The sequence below is a fragment of the Ptiloglossa arizonensis genome, chromosome 6 (genome assembly GCF_051014685.1).
Source record: "Ptiloglossa arizonensis isolate GNS036 chromosome 6, iyPtiAriz1_principal, whole genome shotgun sequence".
NCBI lineage: Eukaryota > Metazoa > Arthropoda > Insecta > Hymenoptera > Colletidae > Ptiloglossa > Ptiloglossa arizonensis.
Genome location: NC_135053.1, coordinates 4494239 through 4521390, shown reverse-complemented (window position 1 = coordinate 4521390; position 27152 = coordinate 4494239). Strand labels below are relative to the sequence as shown.

The 27152-nt window shown below is 29.8% G+C and overlaps 2 protein-coding genes across 3 annotated transcripts in view; one reads left to right on the top strand and one right to left on the bottom strand.

Annotated features, from left to right (window-relative positions):
* LOC143148599 (adenosine receptor A1) overlaps positions 1 to 7235 on the bottom strand; it is a 239460-nt gene extending 232225 nt beyond the window's left edge. For both annotated transcript variants that reach the window (XM_076315082.1, XM_076315080.1), the window contains exon 1: positions 7038 to 7235. Coding sequence is in view for 1 of the 2 variants with exons in the window: in XM_076315080.1 (XP_076171195.1) it covers positions 7038 to 7051 (14 nt within the window). In the remaining variant the exon portion in view is untranslated. The remainder of the gene's footprint in view (positions 1 to 7037) is intronic.
* Positions 1202 to 25633, top strand: LOC143148595 (uncharacterized). The gene is made up of 10 exons (XM_076315071.1): positions 1202 to 2251; positions 13093 to 13372; positions 14721 to 14895; positions 15826 to 15943; positions 16032 to 16176; positions 16282 to 16369; positions 16761 to 17130; positions 17320 to 21807; positions 22115 to 22203; positions 24138 to 25633. The coding sequence occupies exons 2-8, from the start codon at positions 13312 to 13314 to the stop codon at positions 21229 to 21231; spliced, it is 4869 nt and encodes a 1622-aa protein (XP_076171186.1). The 5' UTR covers positions 1202 to 2251; positions 13093 to 13311; the 3' UTR covers positions 21232 to 21807; positions 22115 to 22203; positions 24138 to 25633.
* Positions 25634 to 27152: the final 1519 nt, after the last annotated feature.

Below are 27152 nucleotides of genomic sequence, written 5' to 3'. Positions count from 1 at the left end.
TAGAAATATAACGTAGATATATAGAACTTACAAGTATAAACACAAAATGTCCAATTGAAATATATACGTACCTATATTAACTTTTAGTTATTTGAAAAATTTAGTGAAAGATTTTTTAAATGTTTATAATATATTACAATCATCTCGATATGTTAAAATGGAAATTATGCAGGAACCCAAAATAAATATTGAAATAAATATCAATTGTTATCACATTCTGTATCTATTAGAGTTGATTTGTAGATCCATGATAACTGCATTTATTTTTTGTATATTTTTGTGAATATTACATGTCCTTTAATTCTTTGACACGTCTTTTGAATCACTCTGTACTTTTCGATTAAAAATGACAAAATATACTAATTTAGTGTTTTTAATATTTGTACGTAAACAAAATTTATAGACTAATAATTGCGAATAAAAAAAATACCCTATCTATAGTTTATTCATTTGTTTACTATAAATGTCTCCAGTATCCATGCTTCTGCATACATTGAAATAAATATTGCAAATTTGAAATATTGGCGTGTTTTCCATTACACGTTGCACATTTCCAAAATATTTGCAAACAGAAAACATTGTTGGCCCATTTTAAAAGAAAAATTGTACAATTAAACAAAAATATAACAGAATAGGAATATACAAGAATATAAAAATATACAAGAATATAATGACTTTGATGACACTGAACAATTATTATCTATTCCATGATATTCAATAAACTAATTATTGGATGTTTTAAATTACAAGTATTGTATAATTTCATAACTTCAACGATAATCCACATCAATTTTCTGTATATAAATTGAATTTACACAGCTTTGAAAATAATTGATTACATCTTTAAAACAAGTGAAACGTGTCCACGACGCATATTGCCAACTTAATCGGCGAATGCACCATTTCCTCCATAATTTCATGTACATCTTAAGAATCGAAGTAATGCATAAACCAAACTAAAAATTATCAGACATGTTTTGTCTATTAAAGGTAACAAGTGGTCTTAATAAAAACGATTAAAAAATTGAGTACTAAGGAAGATAAATTGGATAAATAAATGAGTGGAAATTAATTAGAAACCGTGCATTTTTCTTACGCATAGTAACATACTCCACTGTACTGAGTTTTTGATCACCATGATGACATAAGCGTGAGAGACACTGGGCGGCAGTTGGCATTAAGACGTACATATCATCAAACGCGTCGCGTTTGTTTTGGAAGCATCGCGAGTAACGAACAGTAACGAACGTTGGCTCGGTCGCGAAGGGAATGGCCGAACGAATGTTATCCACGAATCCAAAGGTTTCGATAAACCGAATCGTTTTCTCGGCGTATAACTTTCAAGAGCTGAATGTGCTCGATTGTGACAAAAACGGTGAGAGAGCTCTTACGTTCGTCGTTGGTATTAGTGGCCCGGGCGACTCATGCTACGATTGGAGTATGAGTCAATTACTAAAGTATATATTGTAGTCGTAGGATAACACCGGGCTTTATGTTATGTGTGCAATACGTGTAAGCTTCTTCGTCAGTGTCACAGACTCTGGTGCTTTCGTTTGCTCGACGTCGCATAAACTTTATTTTGCGATGCGGTTCAATTCACGAACCACGGTTTTCGTTTCCGGATCACGGTGTGTCCACAAAGTTGAACTCCCAACAAGACCTAACCTCTTTTCAAGACGCATCACAGTGACTTCGAACGACGTTATTGATGCGCTCGATCGATCGCGGCTCATGGATTCCAGACACGTCGAAGCAACGGAACGAATGGCTTGCAAGAACCTACGTTCTTTTTACATCAGACTGCGAAGCACAATTGTTCGGCAACCGTTATATCTCCTTTAGGCGACGAAAGACCTTCGAATGAATATAACCCTTTAAAAAATTTTCTCGCGCAGCTTAACCAATAACGTCTGTTACTCCGAAATATCCGTAGACCTCGTGAAAAGTATTGTCAAAATGACGCTCGAAATAGCTCCGGACGAGAAAACGATATTACAGAATAGGGAAAAAAGCATAAAAACAAGCGTATTGTGTGCAGGAATGCGGCACAGAAACTACAGAATATACCAGAATGTTGTTGTGGAATATTTGAAGATGAAAACCATTGTCAAGCAAAGCGAGTGTCGACTTCGCTTGATTGTCGCTGGGTCATGTATACAAAGTGTCAGTGTGTGAAGTGTCTGTTTGAGGTTAGACCACCCATTAACGAACCACGTGCGGGCAGACATGTGTGGCGCGGATTTTAAAACTGGTGAGTACAATTGTTTCTGTATTAACAGCATTTTCAGCGGGAATTTTATTAATTAAATTATCAGACTCTATAAAAAAAGTATACCTATAAAGGTATCTCAAAATGTAAATTTACTCGTAGTATATTAAATAATTACAAACTATTAACATTCTATTTAAAGGATTATTTGCAATTTACCGTTTCGTCGATAATCTATTTGAAATACCGGAAAAAGCAGTAAATGCTTCTAACACGACATTTTTTCGCACGAACAGTCACGGAACCTCAGCAACGTTAATATATTCAAGAATTTGAGATACGATCGATGATTACTCGAGGGTAATGAAATGGAAGCAACATTAAGGGAGGGATCACAATTCGTCGTTTTGCAGTAAAAGTGACATGAAATTGAAGAATCTGAGTATCCGTTTACATAGCTGATGCAGGTTCAAATATCTATAGTCATTTATGTCACGGCACGACATTTGAATACGGGTTGGCTTAAGAAGTACAAAAAAAGACGTGACATGCTCAGAAACACTATACCTGAACACGCACCGAACCCGTATGAAATCATACCATTGTAAAATTGCTTTAAATTTTTTAAACAAAAGACACAAGCCAAGTACAGTTCGATCTCAATTAAATTGCTTCTTTCAGTTTTTAAAAATATGTAGATTTTGTAATTGGCAATTTGGAGAATTTATAGAACGAAAAAATAAATCATCAGTATACTAAAAAATATGTTCAGTCAAAAAATTAAATTAACAACAAATTTTATATGAGATTTTAAATACTACTCATTCCGGATACAGAGGTTTCAAATTTTTCAAAAAATTGTTTACGATGAAATTTTTACGAAATAAATAAATAATTAAATATATTTAAATTAAGGAAAATATTTTAATGAATTATTTTAATAAAACATTTTCGTGTAAGCGATACAGAATATATCTGGAGTATTCGATGTTGTTTAATGAATTACTAATGATATTATAAATTAATTGCTGAAACTATATCTTCAATATTCAATAAATATAAAGATAATATATTGTATTTAAAAAAAATTTAGAAGAGATAATCGCTTTCAATAATAGTAAGATAAAAGAGAAAATTATATGCTACTATGCAAATTCATAGACAAATTTATTGATAGTTTACAAATACCAACTGTCTTGAACTATAATTCAAATAACTTGCATTAATGTAATTAAGCATTTATAAATGCATTAGAACGCTTTTAATAAATCGGGTAACAGGATATGTTCGACTAATAGTTAATACTCATTCCAATAACATAATATTTACTATTTCAATACCTTATACTTATGATGCATACAAATATGAATAACCACTACATCGATAAACTCATTATTTATGAGTCTCTTTGATCTATCGCATGTTATAGTAATGTGACACTGTACATTAGAGAGATCGATATTCAAGCGCAATTAACTGAAGCTTACCTATTGTAATCTTTTAGATGGATTTGTGAGTACTAAAAGAGACTCTTTCACTACGAAGAACACATACACACACACATGTATTTCTACAGAAATTGACTCTGAATTTATTCTGTAAAGAGTATGTACCCGTTTCAAATTGTATATAGTATTCAGTAAATGATTGCAAAAAACGTATAAGATGCGTCTGTGAATAAAGTTTTTCTTTTAACCTATAAGATATCATTGTTGACAATAAGTATCGTATAACATAGCTTAAAACATTTAATAACGATTGAAAGAATCATGATTTTATCTGCATTGATGATTTATGAAAATGTCTACAAGTGACCCCGACCGTGAATCATATCAGACACAACTTCTACTTACGCCACGTTGGCTTCCCTCTCTACTTAAAAGATAGAGACGGCAAATGTCCGTAAACCATCTGAAGAGAGACAAAATAGAGCAGTAGAATTGTCAATTAGGTATAATACAAATGGACCGCACTGACTTTAACTATTCAGTGAATTGGTTTCGATTACAATTATGCAGGTTGCCGTGAAAGAGTAAATAACAACGAAAATTACATTACACGGTAGAATATAATTAATATGGGTCTTTGTAAATAAAGATGTGGAATTGAAAAGTTTTCGAATGTGCAGTACTGAAACGATAAAATATGTATGTATTTCAGGTTACTGAATTAATCTTAAAAGTATTTATGTAAAAAAAAAAAACATGGTTCTGTTTGACAGAATATTAACGATTTCAGTTATTCTTAAGAAAAATTAGATATAAAAAAAATTATCTCAATCGAGGTATGAAACCATTCAACTTTTTTTGCACGTGCAACGATAAAAATTAATTAAATCATAATTATATAATAAAAGTTCACTTTTTTGACACTTAATATGTGTCTAAAAGTATGTATATATTTAGACATAAAACGTATATTAATTCGTGTCTACTATAAATCTTGAATAACAAGAAAGAAGCTAATAGCAAATTTCTATAAAATGGAAGTACTACACCGATTGTTATAAACACCTATTCCATTTGTTTGATTAATATCGAGGATAACCGATATTCCCCTCATTCTCCATATAACAATTATTCGAACCTTCGCCGCGAGGAGTAATTCAATATTTGTCGGTAGAATAAACATTTATTACTACTTCGATGAATCAGCGGTTTCAAATCGATTAAATGCAAATGGAACATTTACTACCAAAAGTTAAAAATGTACATGAATTTTGTTTATATAGTTTTCAATATTTAAACATTGATGAGTCCCATAACAAGCGAAGCAGTTATAATTTTAGGCGATGAATTATTATTGCAGAATTAATTCGTGTACTAACCCGTTTCTATTTAAGAAGTAATTCTAGTTGCATATGCATGATACCGCCGGGAGGATGAAATCCCCGCGGTCAAAAAATGTATTTAAATATATTCAGATTTTCTGAAAGCTCCTGGAATAACATCTGCAATTTATACTAAAATTGATTAACGACTCTACGATACTTTGTTACTTCTAAACTTTGAAAAGCGTTCGTGACTATATGTTCAAGAGCGCGCGGAAAAGTTCCATACTTAAAGTTATCGGCGTGCTTTTAACAGTTTTAAACTCGACAGATTTAAAATGATTAAATTGAAACACCAACTCGAGAACAACTTCAAAATGATCATCGATCTGGATGGTCAAGTTTTCGTTACGGAATATATAATTTTCATGCTGTCACTCAATCCACAACGCTGAAAAGTTTTCTTTCGTACTGTACAAAGCAACTTTTTATTATGTAATCGATGTTCCATTGAAATATCAAAAATAAGAAACAACTGAATATTTATTTATGCTTAAACATAAATACATTTACAGCGTGATAAGATAAATACCGAATGGTCCACCAAGACTTGTCAGCTAACTTACTTAGAAACTGTTTCGAACAAAAATTGTAAAATATGAAATGTGGCACATATAGTTATAATTATTTTTTATCCAGTTTAACTTTTTACTATATTTATTGAAATGCAAAGGTCACCTTAAATTTTTAAATCATAATGTATAAAATTTAACTCTGCTACTGAAAAGAATATAAAATACTAAGTAAAAAATTATAAGTGTACATGGATCCGAAAACTAATACTTACTGAGATATTCAATAAATAATGTTTATTGTAAAAGGCGCTCAAAATGTTATCCATTATGATTAATTTAAATTTTACATTCACGAAAGTTTATCATCGTTTATTAAAGCACAATATCTCGATAAATATTCATTTTCGAATCCATGTGCATTTATAGTTTTCTTACTCAGTTTTTTATATTTCTTTCAATAGTAGAGTCAAATTTTATACATTACGATTGAAAAATTCAAGGTGACTTTTGTATTTTAATAAAAAGACAAAGTAAAAAGAAATGTATTATAGCAATATATACTTTATTTCATTCTCTGGAACTTTTATTCAAAACATTTTTTTACGTAACTAATAGTTTTCAAGTAATGTAATTAGAAAATCTTGATAGACAAATCGTTTTGATGATTCTGTAAATATTGTTTAATAAAAATTGTAGTTAGTACTCCATAGTTAAAAGAGTAAAACTGTACATTATCCAATTATTAGATTTCAAAATCATTTTCCAGTTTTTATTTTCTTTGTCATCAATTATTTATACAAGTAATGATTATTCCAGAATGGACAAATAATATTTTATGTTTGGATAAAATATGCCTCTTAAATGGTAAATAATAAATAGGGTGTCTTATAATTATGCAAATTAATAATTATTTTTAATTGTATTTGTGCAAAATTATTTGCATCAAATACATCTAATTACACCCATACAAGAAACAAATATACTCGATGTGTTTCGCTTATTGTAAACATTCCAAATATATCTACGTTTTTGATAATAGAAAACAACATAAGAGAAAGAAATCATGTAGTTGCAGGATGACAAATTTTTTGTACATTTTCTCGATCTTCAGTTTTTAAAATTTTTAAGTCTGCAATGTATTTTTTTAACCAAATTTATACGTATATTTTTATGAATAATTGTACCTATGAAAATATAATTCTATTTAAACAAAACTACAACTCTTCAAAAAATGAACTTTCAAAAACTATCATCTAAATTAAAAAATTTATCGTTATTGCCAAAATGCCTTTTTTCACTTACTATTTTCTCTACAATTAAAAACAATAGAGATATACAGGATACCTAGCAATTTATTTGATATAATACGTATGACATAAGTAAAGGAATACAATTTTATTCGATTAGTAATCTACACAAAAATATATCCAAGGAAGGTTTAATTCTGAAAAGACAACACATAGCGACAATAAATAGTACTTACCATGTAGTTATCATTCAGCAATGAACCCTCTTCGGTGAAGGAATTTATTTTAATGAACTTTCAGTGTTTATACATTCGTTTTGTTCTTGTAGCGACACATAAAATTCACACGAAAGCCTGACTTTTAATCTGCTTCATGAAAATGTTTCTATCACGTAAAATATACGTAACTAGTTCACTGACGTAAACACTTGTATCAATGTCAAAAATAAATTATGAGAAATTGAATAGATTCACATCTTTACCGTGCATTTCCACTCTCACGTGCATAATACACAATACTAACTACGTTTACTTTTTCGCCCATTCGATGCAGCAGATAGTTATATATGTATATGAAATGATTTGGTAATGTGAAAAATTAAAAAACGAAGTAACGCAATTCGAAATTTGTAATATTTGAAATTTTAACGACAAATTATTCGTGAATGCGTAAACTGTGAACTTTAACCAAGAAACGCGAATAATCGCACTTAACTTCAGATTATTATTTACTTTTGAATAACGGAACAATTTTAAAATATATCTTGTGCAAAATTAGTTAAGTCGTATCACTCTTATCTTTAAATACATACATTGGGAATCATTATTCTTTTTCATATATACATTAATTTCTGTATTTCACCACAATATATTAAAAATAAATTTCTGTATTTCGTATTATTATCAAAAATACATTTTCATAATTCGTACTATCATCAAAAATGAATTTTGCTACTTCGTTATAACTCTATATCTAAAGAATAAAAATAGAAGAATTTGTATTGGTATAGAGAACAATTTCGATGTTATATAATACGTAGGTTTGTAATACAATTTACGGATCTAATTTGTGCTCTTGAGACAAAAATAAAAATTAAAACAATGTTTAAAATTATATTGCTCGTCGAAAACTTTAAAATATGTATTGTTATATAAGTTTTAATAGACTAGAAATCTTCTAATCGTTTACATCATTAGGTAATCCAGGTTTCCATACTTTATTATACTATAATATATTGTTTCTCTATTATGTTTTTACCATAAATGAATAGATATTGATAGTATGTAGTGTGTCCCAAGATATATTTCGCATTAAATATTCATCGTTATTAAATGATAAAAAACGCAACCAAATTTTTTCATTAATTTTTATTTTCTGGTATTAATAACCGCGTTTTCTTATTTTTGTAAGGTTATATATCAAGGTTTATATATTTTACTTTGTGCTCTTTAAGTAAAGTACAATATTTTTGGTTCATAATATGAAAGTACAAAAAGAAAAATACTTTCAATGATTTCATATACAAACACATTTAAAAAATTGTTTGTATATACGTTTCATCGTATTTTTAACCATTTAATGCGAGACTTACCTATCTTGATATACCCTATATAAAGCACAATGCATTTTATCGTAAGTTTTGTTTATTTTATCAGAACCGTACAAGTGTCGATTGCACAAATAATATTAAAACGATTGAATCAGTTTTATTATACGTTTTCACACTTTTGCAAATTCAAAATTAAATACTCTTAAATATTACAAATTTATATATATTTGTAATATTTATATTTCGATATTTTATGAATAATATAGAACATTCAAACTATATAATGGAAAGATAAATATTTTTAAGAATATTAAAAGTTCACAATAAAAGAATGTCTACATAATGCGATTATGAAATCAACGATATGATATAAAAAGCTATCGTTTAGTTCCAACATCTATTCTTCTTGCATTCATGAAATGCAAGTCTAAACATATCTCGTGACTAAATTAATTTCGTACATACAGTGAAATGTGCTTATACGATAACAGTTATAGCATGCAGATCCCGATTGATGGCATCAGGTAAATTAGTAAGCGTGCATGCTTCGCATAACGACAAGCGTTTTCTGCAGAATCAACAGGTCAAACCTAATTCAAATCCTTACTTTCTATTGTCCCGGCCGAGCTGTACGTGCTTCAAAGTACAATGCGAATAGAGACGGAAAAATAATCACTCTTAACAGCGAATCGAAGGAGTCCCTGAATCGAATAATTTACCGAATGTTTTTCAAACGTATCTTTTATTTCAGCCTTTATTCCGAACTCCACAACGACAAAGTTCGTTGAGAATTCTATAAATTAGTAACGTAGAAATCGAGTTCAACGGCCGTGCAATTAAAAAGTTATAATCACTCTTTTATTGTCATTCAACAAAACCCTCGTGAACGTATGCCATCGTGTCAAAGCATTGCTGTCTTCATTCATCCGTGTCATACACCCTCTCTATACCATACAAGATCCCTCCCCACTTTCGCCACCACCGCCACGCACACACACCTTTCTCACCCCTTCCTTTTTCCCAACGTTCACCCGCGCACTCACTCGCAGCACATTTTCTCTCCCTCCTACTTGCCTGTTTCTCTCTTCCCGTATACCCCTCTTTTCGCTCATATTCACAATGCATTTATTCCCATTTTTTTTTCTCATTCCGACTATCTTTGTTTTATACTCGACCCGAGACGACGGGCACAAAAATAAAAACGACACATTCAATCGGGAGAGTGAAAAATGTCAGCGAACGTGATTTTTCTCTTACGTCATTATCAAAGAAACCGCGGGAGTGAAAAGAATCGCGAGGCTATATACCCTTGCCGTGTTATGTCATTCTCCTTTCTGCAGGTTCATCGTTGATCGTTTCCTCGGTCGCGGTCATCCCCTTTCCTTTCCGTGACCATGCCTCTCTCGACAACGAGAGACCAGTCGAGGGCACAGGGAGGAGATGCATTTTGCGACGTATTCGCGGAACCCGTGAACCACCGATGGAAAGGACAGCAGCGACAGCGAGGGACGATGGTGTCAAGCGAACGAACATGCGAATGTTGAGATAAAGAAAGACAGAGATAGTCGGAGAGGGGGCTGAAGGAGAAGAAGAGAGGGAAAGAGCAAGGCTACTGTACGTGTCTCTGTCTCTATCTCTCTCTCCGTCTCCCTTTCGTGGCGCACCAAACCGATCGGCAATGTGTAGCCGCGTGCGCCGCCACGATGGCCGATCGGAAAAGACGAGTAAGAAGACGATGACAAAAGCGACAACAACGACAACGACGAAGACGAGAAAAAAAAAATCGTGGCCTCTCGTCAAACCCACATCGGGGCTGCTCTGGGCGTCGCGGCGCTCACACATCGGCTCACTGAGCCCGAGGTGGGCGACACCGCCGGAACGCAGGATCGCGGCTACGGCCGACAAGGACCGAGAGAGCAAGCCGAGCTTTCCAGATGTTGGTGCGCACGCGCCTTATTGCTGTATGTCGCTGTTGAATCAATTTTTAGCAGTTGAAACTTCCGTTGGATTTCGAATCGATTAATTTTAATTTTAAAGGTGATCCATTTTTATTCTCCTTAAAAAATGTGATCCGATTTAGGTAAAATTATTTCAAACCATTATTACCACAGAATGTTGTTCTTTGTAATTGGTTACCAAGTGTAGAGCGCATGCTATGAATAAATTTATCTTATGTATACATACTTGTCAAGTAGTTAAGTTTTTGTTGCACCAATGATCGAAGCACCATAAAAATGTTCCCTAGGTAATTTTAACATTTATCATAAATTGCTTGATACTAAAGATCACGCTCAGACAGTTATTTATCAAACTATTAATTACTTATATATTTCTTAAAAACGCTTCACGGCCTTTTTGAATTTCTTTTAAATTTGTATTTTTTTTTGTATTATATATTTCTTGTTATAATACTCTCTTGGTGTAATATCATTGCTTCTTTTCATCTTTAATTTGAGGAAAACTCTTGTTTATTGGTTCTTTACTTTGATACAACGTACCATTACACGTGCATGCATGCGCGTGCGCGTGCATGTACTTAATAATACAAATAAGCATACAAATGACTGCTTCAAATAACATTAGAAATTATTATGTTGGTAATATTAACTTATTATAATACACATGATGCAACTAATTTTCAATAAATACATATTTGTTTCAAGTAGATATTACGACTACATCAGCTTCCATATTGATAACGTGTCGATCAGATTTTTAAATTTGTCTCATTTGAGGATTTTGAAAAGTTCTATTATCGTAATATGTATATGCTAGATAACAAAATTACATCTTTAATTTTTTAAGAACAAGTGCGGCTATAATTTTCACAAAAGTTAGGACACACTAAAACGTCTCATAAATTCGCTCGATGCTTGATGCTTCAGCTCAATGCTTCAACTCGATGCTTGGAGATCGACAGTCTGTTATAGTAAGTCACATTTTCAATGCACATTGTCTTATAATTAGTTTGTATCGAAGTTTGTTTATCAACACCATGGGTTAAACATACTCCATAAATAAAAGGCATACAATAAACTTTAATGTTATAAATTCAATATACCGTTGAATTTCTTCACTTCTTGGCCGCGAATTAAGACCGCTCTCATTTAGGTATAGAACAAAGTTGGCTATTTTGTTCGAGGAACCAGGCTATTTTATTTCAAATGTGGCCGATCTCTCTCTCTCTCTTTCTCTCACGCACACACACATTCAGTAATAAAAGTTTAAGTTTTTAAGTACATATTTAATTGTACCTTTATGAGCTAATACACTCATAATGAATTTACAAAGCTTTCTCTTTTAAAATGAATTCAAACACAATCTCATTTAGATTATTTTTACTTACTCAGACACTATTCAAATCACTTCTGAAAAGTGTCCAATTACGTATTATATATTAAATATAATTTAACTCTTATAAGTTGTGACTGGATTCTTTTTTGTCGAGAAAACATTGTCAATTTATTGGCAGTTTTCTCATAAAAATATAAGATGAAGAATTTAAAAATACAAATTTTCATTGGATGAAATTTGATCCTGTGTACGTGCCTTATCGCTCTCGCATATGGTGCGCCAGGTCGCTTGCACTGTGTAAACGAAAACACTGGTGATGATAACTGGTACAATTGTCGAAGGAAAAATTCGATCAGTTAACGACGGAATATAGTACATACTTATCATAGGCCACAATATTTTCGAAAATCCAATAACTCATTGATTCTGTATGATGCTGATATTTACCGAGTTGATAAGCGCAAATCAGTTTTAGGTTCGATGCAAACAGGCAATTTTTATTATTGCGAGATCATAACGGTAACGACTGTCTGTCCAATTGCACAACGTCATCAAATGAAAGTCACAACGACGACACATTAGTAAATCATATGCTAGTATACATTGCACGATTAAAACTGTAGTTCTGCCGAATCGCATAATCTTAACCGTTGCAAAATCGCAACGGCCAAAGTCGCCTGTCTGCATCGAGCCTCATTATACGACATGATATCATGATATACGACACTTATCAAATGATAAGACACTATGAATTTTCAAATAATTATATCAACGTACAATTTTAATTATTGCTAGTTTTTAATTATTTTATGTCACGGCAACCTCAATAATCCAAATAAAGATTAAATCAGTTTAAAAAAAAAAACTTATTTTTATTATTATCTGTTTTATTAAGTAATGATAATTACTTTAATTTTTTGAGTATTTTGAACAATAACAAATTGTCAACTTTTCTTTCGAATCTATCTTATTCAAGACAAATTTAATTTTTAGCTCCATTACATGTTATTTTAAAATTACAATTAAATTCATGTAGTAGATAACATTCTAAAGACATTTCAGACGAAAACATGAGAACACACGTACAGTGCGTATATTTGCAAACTCGTGTGTTGCAATTACTTAATTGCTCAATTTTGATTGGATCCTTATACACAGGTATAATGGTGTTCCCGGCTCATGATTTGTGCGTTACACGTGTGCTGGATCTCCATTGGCTGAGTTACCTGAAAGACCGACGAATCAGCCGTTCAGTTCTAAACCCTCGTTGCTTTTAACCCTTAAAAGAACGCTAACTATTGAAATTTTACCGCTCGAAGTATTAACGCAAAAAGTAACGTTACATACTTTTAATTGAAACAAATGTTCTGTTTGTAAAAAAAATGTACGAATAAACAAAACTGAAAGAGAAGAAGAAATATATTTCAATTTTTATTGTGTGTTATTAGATAGAATATAATACACAAGAGCTTGGTAACAGTGGGGTGCAGGGGACGCACTCTCGCGGTAGCTGTATCAAACGCCAGTGTCAATATGGCCGTTGACGAGAGCACAGTGTGTGGAGAGACGCGGTCGTGGTAGTTTCTTCGGTCTCTTAATATGAGTTACGCTGCGGTAGGGAAAAACGATTTTACGTAATACTAACAATTTATTAAAAACCTGAAAAAATGGATTGTGTCGTGGAAGAGCAAATAAGCAGCATACAGAGCGAGAACGCTCTGGTGCAAGGTACGTGTTTATCGCATTTGCTAAAGTGTTTTTCGAACATAGTACTGTTTACGAATATTTAGTGCCAGGACCACGCTAGCCTTCATACACAACTTCCTCAACGCGCGTTCAATCGATTTGTCGTTACATTTATTGGCATTGCCATTTAGTGATTGCCAACTGAATCTATAGAAACACAAATGAAATCTTTGAATAGATACGACATTCTTCGGTGATGCTAACATTTTTCTGTGAAAAATCGACATTGTGCCCACTATACAACGCGTGTATAAATTCACGTAGAAGTACTAAGTGCTTTCTGTTTGCACTGTTGATGTTTTAGTTATTTTGATAAAAATTATCAATTGACTTGTACAAATTAAATTTACTAACAACTATATTTAAAAATTTTGTGATTTTCGAAAACATTTTTAATAGTTTTAGAATTGAAATTATTTTTACGTGTACTAGAAGTTTTATAAATTATTATTGTCAGCTTTTAAAGACATTTATTAAAATTTTTCACGCATTGAATATTCATTCGTATTTTTTTTATAAAATGATGATGGGAATTTGCAATGCGATTGACTTCTTATACATATGCATAACTTCATCTATAATTAGTGTTTCATCGATTTGTGTCATTTATTATCTCTATTGTTATTCTGTTTAAAAATAGTACAAAATTTCTGTGATGATTTTTTTTAATCTTTTCATACTTCTGCATAAGTTCTATTTTTAAATGTAGGTAATGGTGTTTAGTGAGATTATAATATAATAAGTGCGTGAATAATAATACCAGTTTTTATAAAGAATTTATCTTGCCATATATGAATTAAGACAAAATTTAAAATGTATTACCTAAAATTAACGAAAATATAACGTAAAAAATTATGTTAATTGTGATATTATGTGAAAAAATTCTTTTGTGGTGTAGTGATATTTATTTAGAACGTTTTAAGCGGTCGTTTACGATAGATGTGTGAAAGACGTGCTTGGAAAATTGTTATTAAATAGAACAAATTGTTGTGAAGAATTAATTTTGAAATTTATACATTTTGACTATAAAGTCTAAAGTATGCAAAATTATTGCTTTTGCTAGGCCAATATAAAAGTTTTTAAAGAAATTTAAAATATATTATTATCTTGTAGTTACTTAATATGATTAAATTATTAAATCGTAATTAGATTTATTGAATTTACTAGGGCAAATAATAATTACATTATACTTAATTGTAACAAAATTGTTGAATCGTTTTTTGAAAGTTTACTATCTTTATTTTTTTACTGTTTTTTTTTTTTGTTTTTAATTATTTTTGTAAGCATCTTCATGGAAGATCTTTCAACAAACATATTTATCAATGTACAGATACCAAAAAGGAAATGGTTAATATTGATGGAAGGCCCAAATTAAACGATGAAGAATTAAAGTCATCAATTACTGATTTATTTCCTTGGATGTTAGAATTTAAAAAAATGTGCAGGTGTATACACACGCAGAAAAGTATGACAACTTTAACAGAACTCATGCAATTTTATGCAAGGTAATGTTTAATAACATCATACACTTATCTTAATATTACCTTCAATTTACCAGTAACATTTTATTCGGGAACTGGTGTAAAAGTCAGTATGAAATATACACCTTAGTTATATAGAAATTACTATTATTTTTATGTCATTTTTACATTTTTATGCAAGTAAAAGTTAAAATCAACATATTTTTTGAAGAATTAACAAATTAAAAATCATTTACATCAACAAATTAGTAACTACTAAATAATTAATAATATTACTAAATATTAAAATTGTTACTAACACAAAATATTAATTTAATATGATATGTACTAAATAATGGTAAGACAACAGTTGGAATTGATTCTAATTTTTTACTTACCAAGTTAGGTGATACATTGTTTATATAATTATTATAAAAATCGTTTTCAAAAATAGAAAGAGATCAAAGAAAGTAAGGATTACATATTTAACAGTAATATAGCAAAAAGAAATTTTGGGGGTATCTATTAGATAATACTAAAGTATATAAAACCATATGTTATGTACATGATCTGTATATTGATATGAATTCAAAGACATTCAAATTTATTTATTTACTTTATTCACTAATAAGTAATATCCAATGCATTTTGAATATCTGTAGCATTTATATACGTTTAAAACAATACTATAATAAATATTAGTAATAATATCTTTGAATACAATTTATTTAGCTACCTCAATAATAATAATACATATAGTAAAAGTTATTTCAAATAAATTTTTATTTTGTTAAGTAACGGTTGATATTTATATGAAAATTATACATTTACATTAGACACAGTTAAGGAAGAGCACATTATATAATAAGAAGTATATATTGTACCAAGTATTTTTAAATGTTAACAAGTAGTAAGAATTTAGCATATTATAAATTTTTTATATATAGAATGTTATAGTATATAATTTCCTTACAGAAATATAAGCATCAGTGTAAATGAGTGTTATACAAGGCCTTTAAAAGCTGCAAAGTTGAAGGATTCCATTAGTGAAACCTTACTGTTATTCTTGTATATATATCGTGAGCTTTCTGAGGTAAGCAGCTCCTCTTAAAACGTTAATTCATTTTATTTTATAATATTTTTTACTTATTAATATGAATTAACAAAATTTCACATTTTAGAATTGCGGTAAATCCATTTATTTAAATAATATGTCCGACTTATTAGCATTGTACATAGATATGGAACTAAAAGCGTCTAGAAAAAGTAAAGAGGATCATGATAAAATTTGTGCAAGGCTCACTTCTTGTCTTTATGTTTATCTAGGTATGACTATACTTACATCATTTTTTTAGATTAGTTTATTTAGATGTACCTAATATAATATATATCTAAACTTTAATGTCATGCTTAAAAAAATATCTCTTTCAGAACATTCCACTGAACATTTATTAGATACTTTAATGAAAATACAATTTATGTGTCGAAATTATCATCATATTTTAGATCCAATAATAACGTAAGTATAAAATATAAATTAAAACAAGTAAATTTTGTTATTGGTTTTTAATTAAAATCATTAACTTTTCTATAATTTTGTTTTGTTAAGAGAACAATATATTTGGTAAAAAATTTCAAAATCAAGTTCTAATATGAATGAATAACTAAACAAATACCTCTTAATTTAAGAGAAATGTATATTTTTGTACACTTTACTAGTTATATTAGTTATTTGTTGGAATAAATCATGTTTTGTCCCTAAAATATTTATATCATTTATGTTACTTTTAAACAGATATTCCTGGATGTTGTTTCACATTATTATAATTTTCTGTGATAAAATATTTTTAAAGTTATATATAGATTTTTTATCAAGTTGTTAGTCTAAACTCCATTATTTTCTCCTTTAGGAAAATCATGAAAAATATTCCTATGCATCCAGAGTCAAATATTATGTATATTCGTTACTTTCTTGTTTACCGTTTATGGAGAAAAATAAATGGAGATGTAGCTGTACGGAATCAGATAATTGCTGCAGCGATTACATCTCTAGGGCCAGTGCCATCTACATTCTCCCCATGTATATTAGAAGATGTATTGCCAAAAGTGCCAAAGAGTCAACCAAATTCTACAAAAATTCTACTGCAGCATAAATTTGACATTAAAAAGCATTGTGAACTCTTTGTACAATACTGTAGAGAAAGCAATGAAAGTGGACACCAGATGAAGGATGGACCTGCAACTCCCATTGATTCGTCCAGTAGAATTAATTCACAAATGGTATTTACTTATTTATTATGTTTTTGTTCTTCTTTAATACATTCATATTTAAAGATTACACTTTACAATTTTGTTACATCAGAATATATTTTAAACAAAGCATAATTATTGCTAAATATTTAGTTACTGCTTATATAAAAATAAGATACCTTTATAATGATAATATTAATCAAATTTGTTTATTATCAGCCGGAAGATAGTGCTTATAAAAATATAGAATGTGTAGATAAAAATGTAAATTCCATTATATCAGATAAAAATAAGCAAAATGAATCTATTTCTTTGCTAAAACCTTTTAAATCTCTAAATTTAGAAGAACATGATAGTTTTAGATGTTTAGGACCTTCTTCAAATAACATTTCTACAAAGCATGCTATCCCTAAAACAATTAAATCAAATGAAACTCGTTTGCGAAGAAAATGTAAAAAGTCTAATGAAATTGTAATTATCGATTTAACTAGTGATATAGTATTTGAAAAGTGCATAAAGAGGAGAAAATCTAGAAAACTACCATGGTTAAAAGAAGCTAAAAAGAGAATCGACTTGAAGATAGTAAAAGCATCACAGAAAAACAAGAATAAAAAGAAAAAGCAAGAGAATATCAGCCATGCACACCTGTCAAATAATTCAAGAAGTATTAATCACCAATTAGAAGATACATCTCAATTGACACATGCCACAGAAAATATCAGTTCAAAAACTAATTTAAATGCATGCCGGACGGTTGACGCAAAAATGAATGAGAATAAAGTGGAAATCGAAAACGAGTTGATAGATTGTACAGAAAATGTAAAAAAACTGACTTGTATGGAAGTCAATAATGCTAAAGAAATAAATGTTAAAATGTCGTGTACGACGTCTTCTTCCACAATAATCGCTAAACCGCTGTTAACCGAGATTCCCCCTTTGATAAAACAAGCATCGAATATTTCGGACTTCACTGTCAACAGTAACTGTTTTAATAATGTCATTGTTTCGAAAATAAAAAGCGACGAAAAAGAAAACGATAGATGTAATAAACAGACTGTGATTAAGCGACTAATAGAAACAGACATTTTCTCAGAGCTTGAAACACGCGAGAGAGCTGAAAGTTTAAAAAAAGTCTGTGATTTAGAAACAGAATGCCCAATTGTAAATAGTACTATGATATGTACTCAATACGATTCCAAAGATAATACTGTTAATTCTAATCATTCTAACATTAATGTAATTAATGATAAAATAATTGAAAGGGTAACATCGTCAATAATAATTGCGGAACACGTATCGAGCGACAAAGCATTAAATGATACTTGTTCAATTAAAAGAACTTCTACATTTGATTATCCTCAAAAGATTGTTGGTTCTGGAACGAAATGTGAAGAGTTAGGTGCAACTCATAATGATGATAAGAATGAGACAAGTTTTTCTAACATAACAGAGAGTATTGAGACCTCTCCTATGGAGAATGATTTAAAATATGAAGAAAAGCAACAATCATCGCGTTTACTCATAAAAAGTTCTGTAATACGAGATAAATTTGAATTACAAGCAGAGTCAGAATTATCAAAATGTACAAACACGGTGGTTAATGTACAAAAAAATAAATTCCGTACAGAAACGGAATTAGAAATTTGTAATTGCGACGAAGTAAGCAAGGATATAAGGGAAGATAAGTCAAGCATCGCTAATATCAGAGAATCTATTTTCGGATCTTATTCTATGGATAAGAAAAATATTTCTAATACAGTTAATGTAACCTGCCCAAATGAAAATATTGAGAATAATGAAAATTCTTGTATCAATACACACTTTAGGAAATCCATAGAGAATATAATAAGCAACAAATGCGATAATTATTTTGACAAATGTATTGATAAGACAGATGTTCCTCGCGAATCCCATTTATTGTCAGAAGTAACATTAAAAAGGGAATCTGATAAGTTGTTTGAAAGATCAGGTGTGAAAGAGGTGCGTAACATTACAGAGAATAAATATATCGTTCAAGATTCTGATATACAAGACAATATCGATGGTCTCTCGCTATTAGCTAGCGTTTCACAGCACGTACCGCATCTAAAACCAGAAAATGAAGTAAAATGTGAACAAATAAGGGTAAAAGATTATGCATCCCTGAGATATACATGTTATAATCAAACTACTGATGACGAAACAGATACGAATGATTCGTCAAACAGTGTTTCTTCATTGCTCGAAAATCCATCTACAGAAATCATCAATAAAATCGTTGGTATTTATCCCGAGGACACCTTGGATAAGGTAGCGCTTCACGTAGAAGTAACATCTAACGATATAATGACTGGAAATGCTGATAAAGAGTCGTCAAAAATTGTTTCTTATTCAGAAACAAATGTAAATTACGACGCAGATACACTAACCCATAATTTGAGCCCTATGGAAAACAACGTACAAACTGTAAAAGAGAACGCGAACGTTATACTAAACGGAGAAACTGTAGTTTTATTGCAAAAGTCTCCTAACAGCAATTTGTATATTATAAATAAAGCGGTCGAAAATTCAAAAGATCACAATAACGATGAAGAATTAGGTAGGATAAAGGAAAAAAATTGGTCATCTTCGCCCGAAGAATGTGGACAGTTTGAAACCATCGCTTCTCTCGATCAAGCAGCATATAATTTAGACTTGGCAGCATATAGCAAAGAATTGCCGTACCAAGACGGTAAATGTTCAGTAGGACGTGGAAAAGGAATCAAGGTGGAACTAGAAGAAAACAACTTTTCAGAGGTAAAATCGTATGCTAAGAAAGTATCGCTTTCAACCGATTTGCTTTCCGTCAATTCACAAATCTATCAAGATCTAAATGTTATGAACAAACCGATAGATAAACGGAAGTCCTCTAAATCAAATCACGCATTTAGACAAAGCATCAAACAAGAGTTCAGTAGCATCCCGAATCATATCGCATCGAATTGTGCGATTCCAGGTTACAATGGAATTCACTCGCATTCACACGAGGTTGATACTCAACACCCTCTACATATTCCTGTAACTCATCCAACAACGTTACCATCGATGTATGGAAATTGTGTTGGCAATGCGGACTTGTGTGTACCATATCATAAACACTGCACCTCAGTGTCGTGCAGTTTGCAAATCAACGCTACTACTTCCCTTCATTCGCGCGCAAAATCTAGCAGTCCATGTGGAAGGTCGCATTGCTCGTGTTTAAACCGTACGTACGATATTGTCGCGCATTGTAGACAGTGTATACATCCAACCACGGATACTCATGTGTCTTGTATCGAAAGTAGCTCATATTTTTTGCCGACACATTCGTCAGTACAAAGCCCCGCCGTCCAAGAACATGATAGAACGAAAAACGAAGCGGTCATAGGTAAACTGTATGATGATCAATTATTATGTAAAATAGAAAAGAATCTTTTGCAAAGTAACTCGGAGAAACTCGAGATACAATGTGAGTCGGAAAAGCTGTTCAAAAAAGACGCGGAAAATAAATTGCCTTTGAAAAAGAGGCTGAAAGCGCACGCTATGGCATACGGGGAAGTACCGATTAAAGCTGAAAAAGTAAACAATTATCCAGGTATACCTATGATGTCGATAGCCGCTTTAGAAGCGTTGGACAATACGCAAAAGAGATCCACTCAGATTGTTAAGTCTGAATATGAATTGTCTTCTAGGAAGGACGAAGAGCCGCATGGCGGCTATCATTGCAATTCAAATTTACTACGAAGAGATTATTATAAAGATGTACACGTGTCTGGTTCGCATCAAAATCTCACGAAAGAAAGTACAAGAAAGCTTGAGCGTCAATTTCGATCGGTTAACGATCAATCTAGTAATACAGTGTGCCAAGAATCTTGCCTTCAAAAATCTTTTAAAACGCCTGCGCAACGTAAAGAGATCAACATGTCGAACGAAATGCCGGTAAAAACTTTCGGAACGGAATCGATGGGACAAGAGGAAACATTCAAAAAGGTAAAGAAAACGCAGTTACCACTGCGGCAAACAAGAAGCTCAAAAAGAAACGTTCCTAAAGTAAATTATTCTTACACCGATGTTGATCCAGAATGGAATCCGTCCGGTGAGTCAAAACGTAAACGTAAAAGGACTAGTCGATGATCGATACCACTTCATTATGAAAATTCACTATTCTAAGAAGTATTTCAAATTGAGACAAAGACATGTACATTATTCTGTAAAACTGTGGCATTGTAAATATGTAAATATTGTACAAATATCTGGAAATCATCTTAGGAAGATTTCTGTACCTGTAACTCATGTATAATACAACACTCGAAGATCAACTTTAGTGAAAATTTTCTGAAGACTTTCAAAGTGACTACCTGGAAGATACTTAGTTTATAGATTATACGTGTATTTTATTAGGTACAAGTAGTGCCACGCGAAAATGATAGAAAATTTTTGAGTGTCCGTAATGTGTTCTGTGTAAAACTATACAGTATTATATGTATAAAAAGTTTGTCAAATTTCGATACAGTTGCAGCTATTTTCGTTTAAATTATATATGATCAGTGATCGTTTAGAAAAGAACTCAAACCTTTTATAAAGCAACTGAAATTTTTTATATATCCTAATATGAAAATTACTTTTGTGATGCATATAGTTACGTATGTAGAATGTAATAATGCAAAATTTGCACGCTGAAGTTTCGATGTTATTACTCGTGTATCGAAGGTAAGATAATTTATATTTCACAATAAGAAAAAGTCACTGTTAAGCTATAAATGATTAATAAAGTGTTGTTAGTACTAACGACACGGTTCTATTGATTATAAGAAAGCAAATGAACTTGTAAATGTAAATATTTTATTATACTATTACAAATCTGAAAATTATTTTATATAATTATACAAAGTAAACGATAAGATATTGTTTACTATCGTCGAGCACAAAATCTATATTAGCAAACTTATTTTATTATTAGTTTTTAGTATTTTAAGGCTACAATTTGTACAATTTAATAATTATTTTACTTTTTCAGTTCAATGAAAAAGACTTATATAAATTCAGAGAAATAAGAAGTCCAGGCTGAAGATAAAATTAAATTTTGCTAAAAACAGATTTACATAGGTAAGATTAAAAAAGATTAATATAATTTAAGCAACAAATAAGTCTATAACTAATAGTTATTAAGTAATAAAAAAGGTTTGATAAAATAAATAAATTTATTTAGAATCTTTTTAATGTAGACTTATTTGTTACAACTAATATTAACTATTAGTATTTTATGCTATTGTATTATTATATACATAAATTACACTATATATCTGGTTTAAATTTATACATTTAAGAATTTCCTTTTCATTTTCTTATTTATATTAATAAGGTTCAATTTAAAGCAATTTCAACCATACCGCAGGTTTTATCATTTTCTACGATCCGCGAAAGAAAGAAATTGTGCTATATAAAACCATATATCTAAAACGAAAAGATTTTAAATAAGGATTTTTTCTGAACTGTTATTGTTGGCAAGAAAACATGCAAGCGTGTTCTGCTCAACATTTTATAGTATACTGATTTCTGTAACGATAGACTATCAATTGTCAAATTCTAGTTATAATGTCAAAAATGCCAGTTTTTCACTGTGTAGGAACTGTATTTTAAACCACAAATAACATGTTTGACTTACTCAGTGTAGTACGTTAAGGTCCTAAGAAATCTAAAGTTTGTAAAATCTACATTTTCAGTTATTTCTATGAGTCTGTGACACATACACGCGCACATGCACAATAATTTACGTGGTGCTCTTAGAAGTTTTTGATTACAGAAAATGGCGTGACCATTTGTGTCAGGCAAATTTGGCTGAAAGAGTAAAATGTAATAGTAAACTTAATCCTTTTGAATATCAATCTTTACATTATTTTCCATTGCCTGTATCTTACTGTAATCTATAATAAATTTGATTTAATTTTATAGTAAAATTTCTATGCTAATATAGTCTTATACAAAATATTCTTATATGTAATTGCAAGTGAGACAACAGACAAAAGCATTAATACCAAACTTAAACACATTCACTGTTTTTAATAGAATTATTAAATTCTCCATATTTCAAAAAATTTTATATGCCAGGTACACTATCATGAACATGCAAATTTCTCATATGAAAAAAAGTTGTTAATAATATTAAATAAATGCATTTGTAATTTGAGGCTTCATTATCAAGACATAATTTGCAATCTATTCAAGTTCTTATATGTATACATGTCGTATATTTAAAAATTTTATAAATTTATAAATTTTTCATGTGTTTTTTGCATGTGTGTGTGTGCCTATGGTTGCATGATCAACTGATTGAGATATAAATAGTATGTATCGGAAGTTACATTGCTACAATTTAATTTCTTATATCTCAAAAATGAAACCTCAAATTGCAAAATGGTAAAGAAATTCTCAATTACTATTTGCATTAAGAATTTGCATGTTTCTGCTTATTCCATTTTTTTAAAACACTCCATATTCATATAAGGGTAACAGTGAATTTTTAATTTCCATTGCTATACAAGTATATTTTTAGATTTTATTTTGAAAGACTCAAATATGTATAGTAACAATCTAAATAAAGTAATTATTTTAGAGAAGTGTCATGAAGTCCAGAAAAATTTTGCCAGTACTTGTTTTTCTCTTGATAATTGATCATTTTTGTGTAGTTATCATTTTATCATGATTATATTTTTCTTAACATAACATAAGCACTGAATCACTTACAGATAATTGTGTTCTTAAATAAATCCTAAACAATTTTCAGCTATATAAAATAGATAGATGAACCAAATTCAGTGGCTAAATTCAATGAAATTTCTTTTCAAATGGATTTTGTAATTGACACAGTTCCTAATAAAGTATAGAAATTTAAAAAAATGTTTATATGTTTAAACCAGACTTACCGTATAATTTGGTAATGTATTGTCGATCGATACATTATAACAAAAGTGTGAAGTATTAATAACGAAAAGCACTTTATTATCCAATTAATTAAATATTTAATAACATTTTCATTTCAGATTAATTATTTCCTCATACTCAAGAACTTCAGGGAAATATTTAACTCGAGAGGGCGATGTCAATAAATTTGCCAAATCACATAGAAGTAACTGAACCAACATGCAACAGTAGAACAGGAAACAACAATCTCTTTCAATTTTATAATCTGTCTCTTTAATACATATATCGGCATGATTTATTATAAATATACATGTAGATATCAAAATGCAGGTAGCGTAACTAGTCATTGGCTTTTAATTACGAATTAAAACACTTTTACTTCAATAAAAGAAGAAACTACGGCAGAATAATATATATTCATGAACTTCAGGTTAAAGTTAATAACATCACATAGAATTAAAGTACGTACTTTAGACTTTGTATACTTATCAAAACGATAGAGCTTTGTCACAAGAGAAGTCATTCGATACGACACCCGAATTTATAGCGTCTTCACATAATTTATGGTTCAAAAATACAACATATATTTTTAACAATTATTTACATACTTTTTCCGGATGTGAATGGAGAGTATGCCTCACTGGATAAATTCAAAGCGAAAAAAACAGTAGTGAAAATGTTTAAAATACCTATAAGTTGTAATTCAAAATTGGAACTACAGCTCAAAGAAATCTACTGAGTAATTTTACATTTTTCCAAGCATTCTCTTAATTTTTTCCTTTAACAATTTTAATATTAAACTTCATGATACAGATAGAGAAATGTCGCTTTAATTTAAATACAACAGTTGCTTTTGATCATTTCAAAATAAAAGATCATTTGCATACTTCAGTGCCATTTCCCTATATTTGATATTACGTCTCGTTATAAGCAGATTAATATTAAACTATTAACACGTTTTGTTCTACAAAATAGTGTTATTAGTAGAATACTTCATCATAAGCACAAAGAAGTGCAAAGTTTTCACGATGTCACTAACAAGTATACAGTTAGTTTGTTCCTCTTTACAAAATGATCATAATCAAATTGAACTACTTTAAGGTGAAACTTTTTTCGTACAAATAACACTTGTATAAGTTTGTCTCAATCCCAAAAGTTTCAAGTAGCTGTAAGTTTCATGTTTAGTTAACAAAACACATGCGATATTAGTAACCCGCAGTTGTTAAGTACTACTGATTTTTTTTTATTGTTACCATTTATTTATTGATTTCCAAAAAGATAAGTCTGATAGTTTTAAGTTCAACACAAATAAATTTATAGTTTGATGTAGTCGAAATTAAGTGGTTGAGAAATTGTCAAATGTTTCCATGTACATATGTACATGGAATAAGTATGGGATAGTTACTTACAGACAAAATTATTCTATACGTGAAGCATTTGTTATGAAAAGTCTGATATCCTAAAATATTAATTTAGTGTAGTAATATTACATCGGATGCCTCATTCATTCGTGTTCATAAAAAAATTGAGTACTGTGTATGTGTAGAACATTTTGTCATAATGACGAATAAACTTGTATTTACCTATATTTGTAAATTACATGCATTACGACATGCATAGACTGGATTCTTTTAAAAAAATTATATTACAAACACATTTACCTCAAATTTACGTCCCTAGCGTAAATATTTTACGTTTGCGATTAGGGTTTAGACGTAGTAATTTCTAACAGGGTAATCATTCCAATATTTCATTAATACCTTTTTTATATATAATTTTTTTAGTTTGTTTCCTAAAACCATAATTCCGTGAGATTTTAATTTCAATTATGGTAATACATGACTGTATTTTACAATATATTATATAAATTGTATTTTTAATATACTTCTATCAAATATATATCAATGATTTCTTTTTTTTTTTTTATTATTTTTGCACACTACATTTTATAATTTAATATAGTTACTCGTCATATGAAAGTTATACGGAAAAATCAAACTATTTTAACCTTCGAGATAGATTATATATATATATATATATATATATATATATTAAAAAAGTTTCAGGTTTTTGTGTATGAAAAATACTTTTAACTACAGTTTTAAAGGAAGCGGAAGAGTCACGAAAATTTAAATTGTTTTCAATTCAAAGATGTATAAAAATGTATATAACTTTTTGTGTATAACAATTGTAAATATATTAACATTTAAGCGTATTTAAATCTCCTAATAACAATTAATATACATAATATCAATTATGTAATGAAATAACAAGAAATTTAATTATTGGAATATATTTATCAAATTCTGCAAAACTGTAAATAATATTATAATTCTATATTATTTTATATTTGTGAATACTAGAACTGTTATTTAAAGTTATTTATTATGATAAATCCTCAGATTGTTTATGTATTAATATTTGTATGTATATCAAAATTCTAAGGATTTATCATATTAACATCTTTAAATAATAGTTCTAATGATATGAAGTGTTTAATGATTGGAAAAAGTAAAAAGAAAATTTTAATTGTAATAATTTCTTTAAAAAAGGAGTTTTATTCTGTTGTTCAGTCTCTGCATTGTACATTGTGGGTTATCTAATATAGTTTCATACTTTATGTAAGTTACATAAACCATATAAAATGACGAAATATAACTGGTATCAGCGTACAGAATATGTTTATACTTTTACATATGGTTGTACAATCAAATATAATGGCACATGTATCTCATTTTTCATACATAAAAAACGTATTATTAGGCTCCTAATATTATATTCACATACATAAATGTTTTGACAATTGAAAACTATGTAATTATTTCATTGGCATTAATTTTCGTTTACGTATAGCTATCTTTAAATGCCTTGATTATACGATTGTGTAAACATTTCATATTATAAAACATATTTAACCATTTAAATATATGACACGAATATTTTATTAAATAATTGGCTAAATTAAAAGTTGTTCTACTATTCTATTTTTAGTAAGAACGTATAACGTGGATTAATTATACTAATGGAAGTATTGTTTTTATTATCGCAAAATCACGTTTTAAACAATTTATATATTCAATGTACAGTATTATAGGGAATACAATGATTCATTAATAAAATGTGCAGCTTTCTAT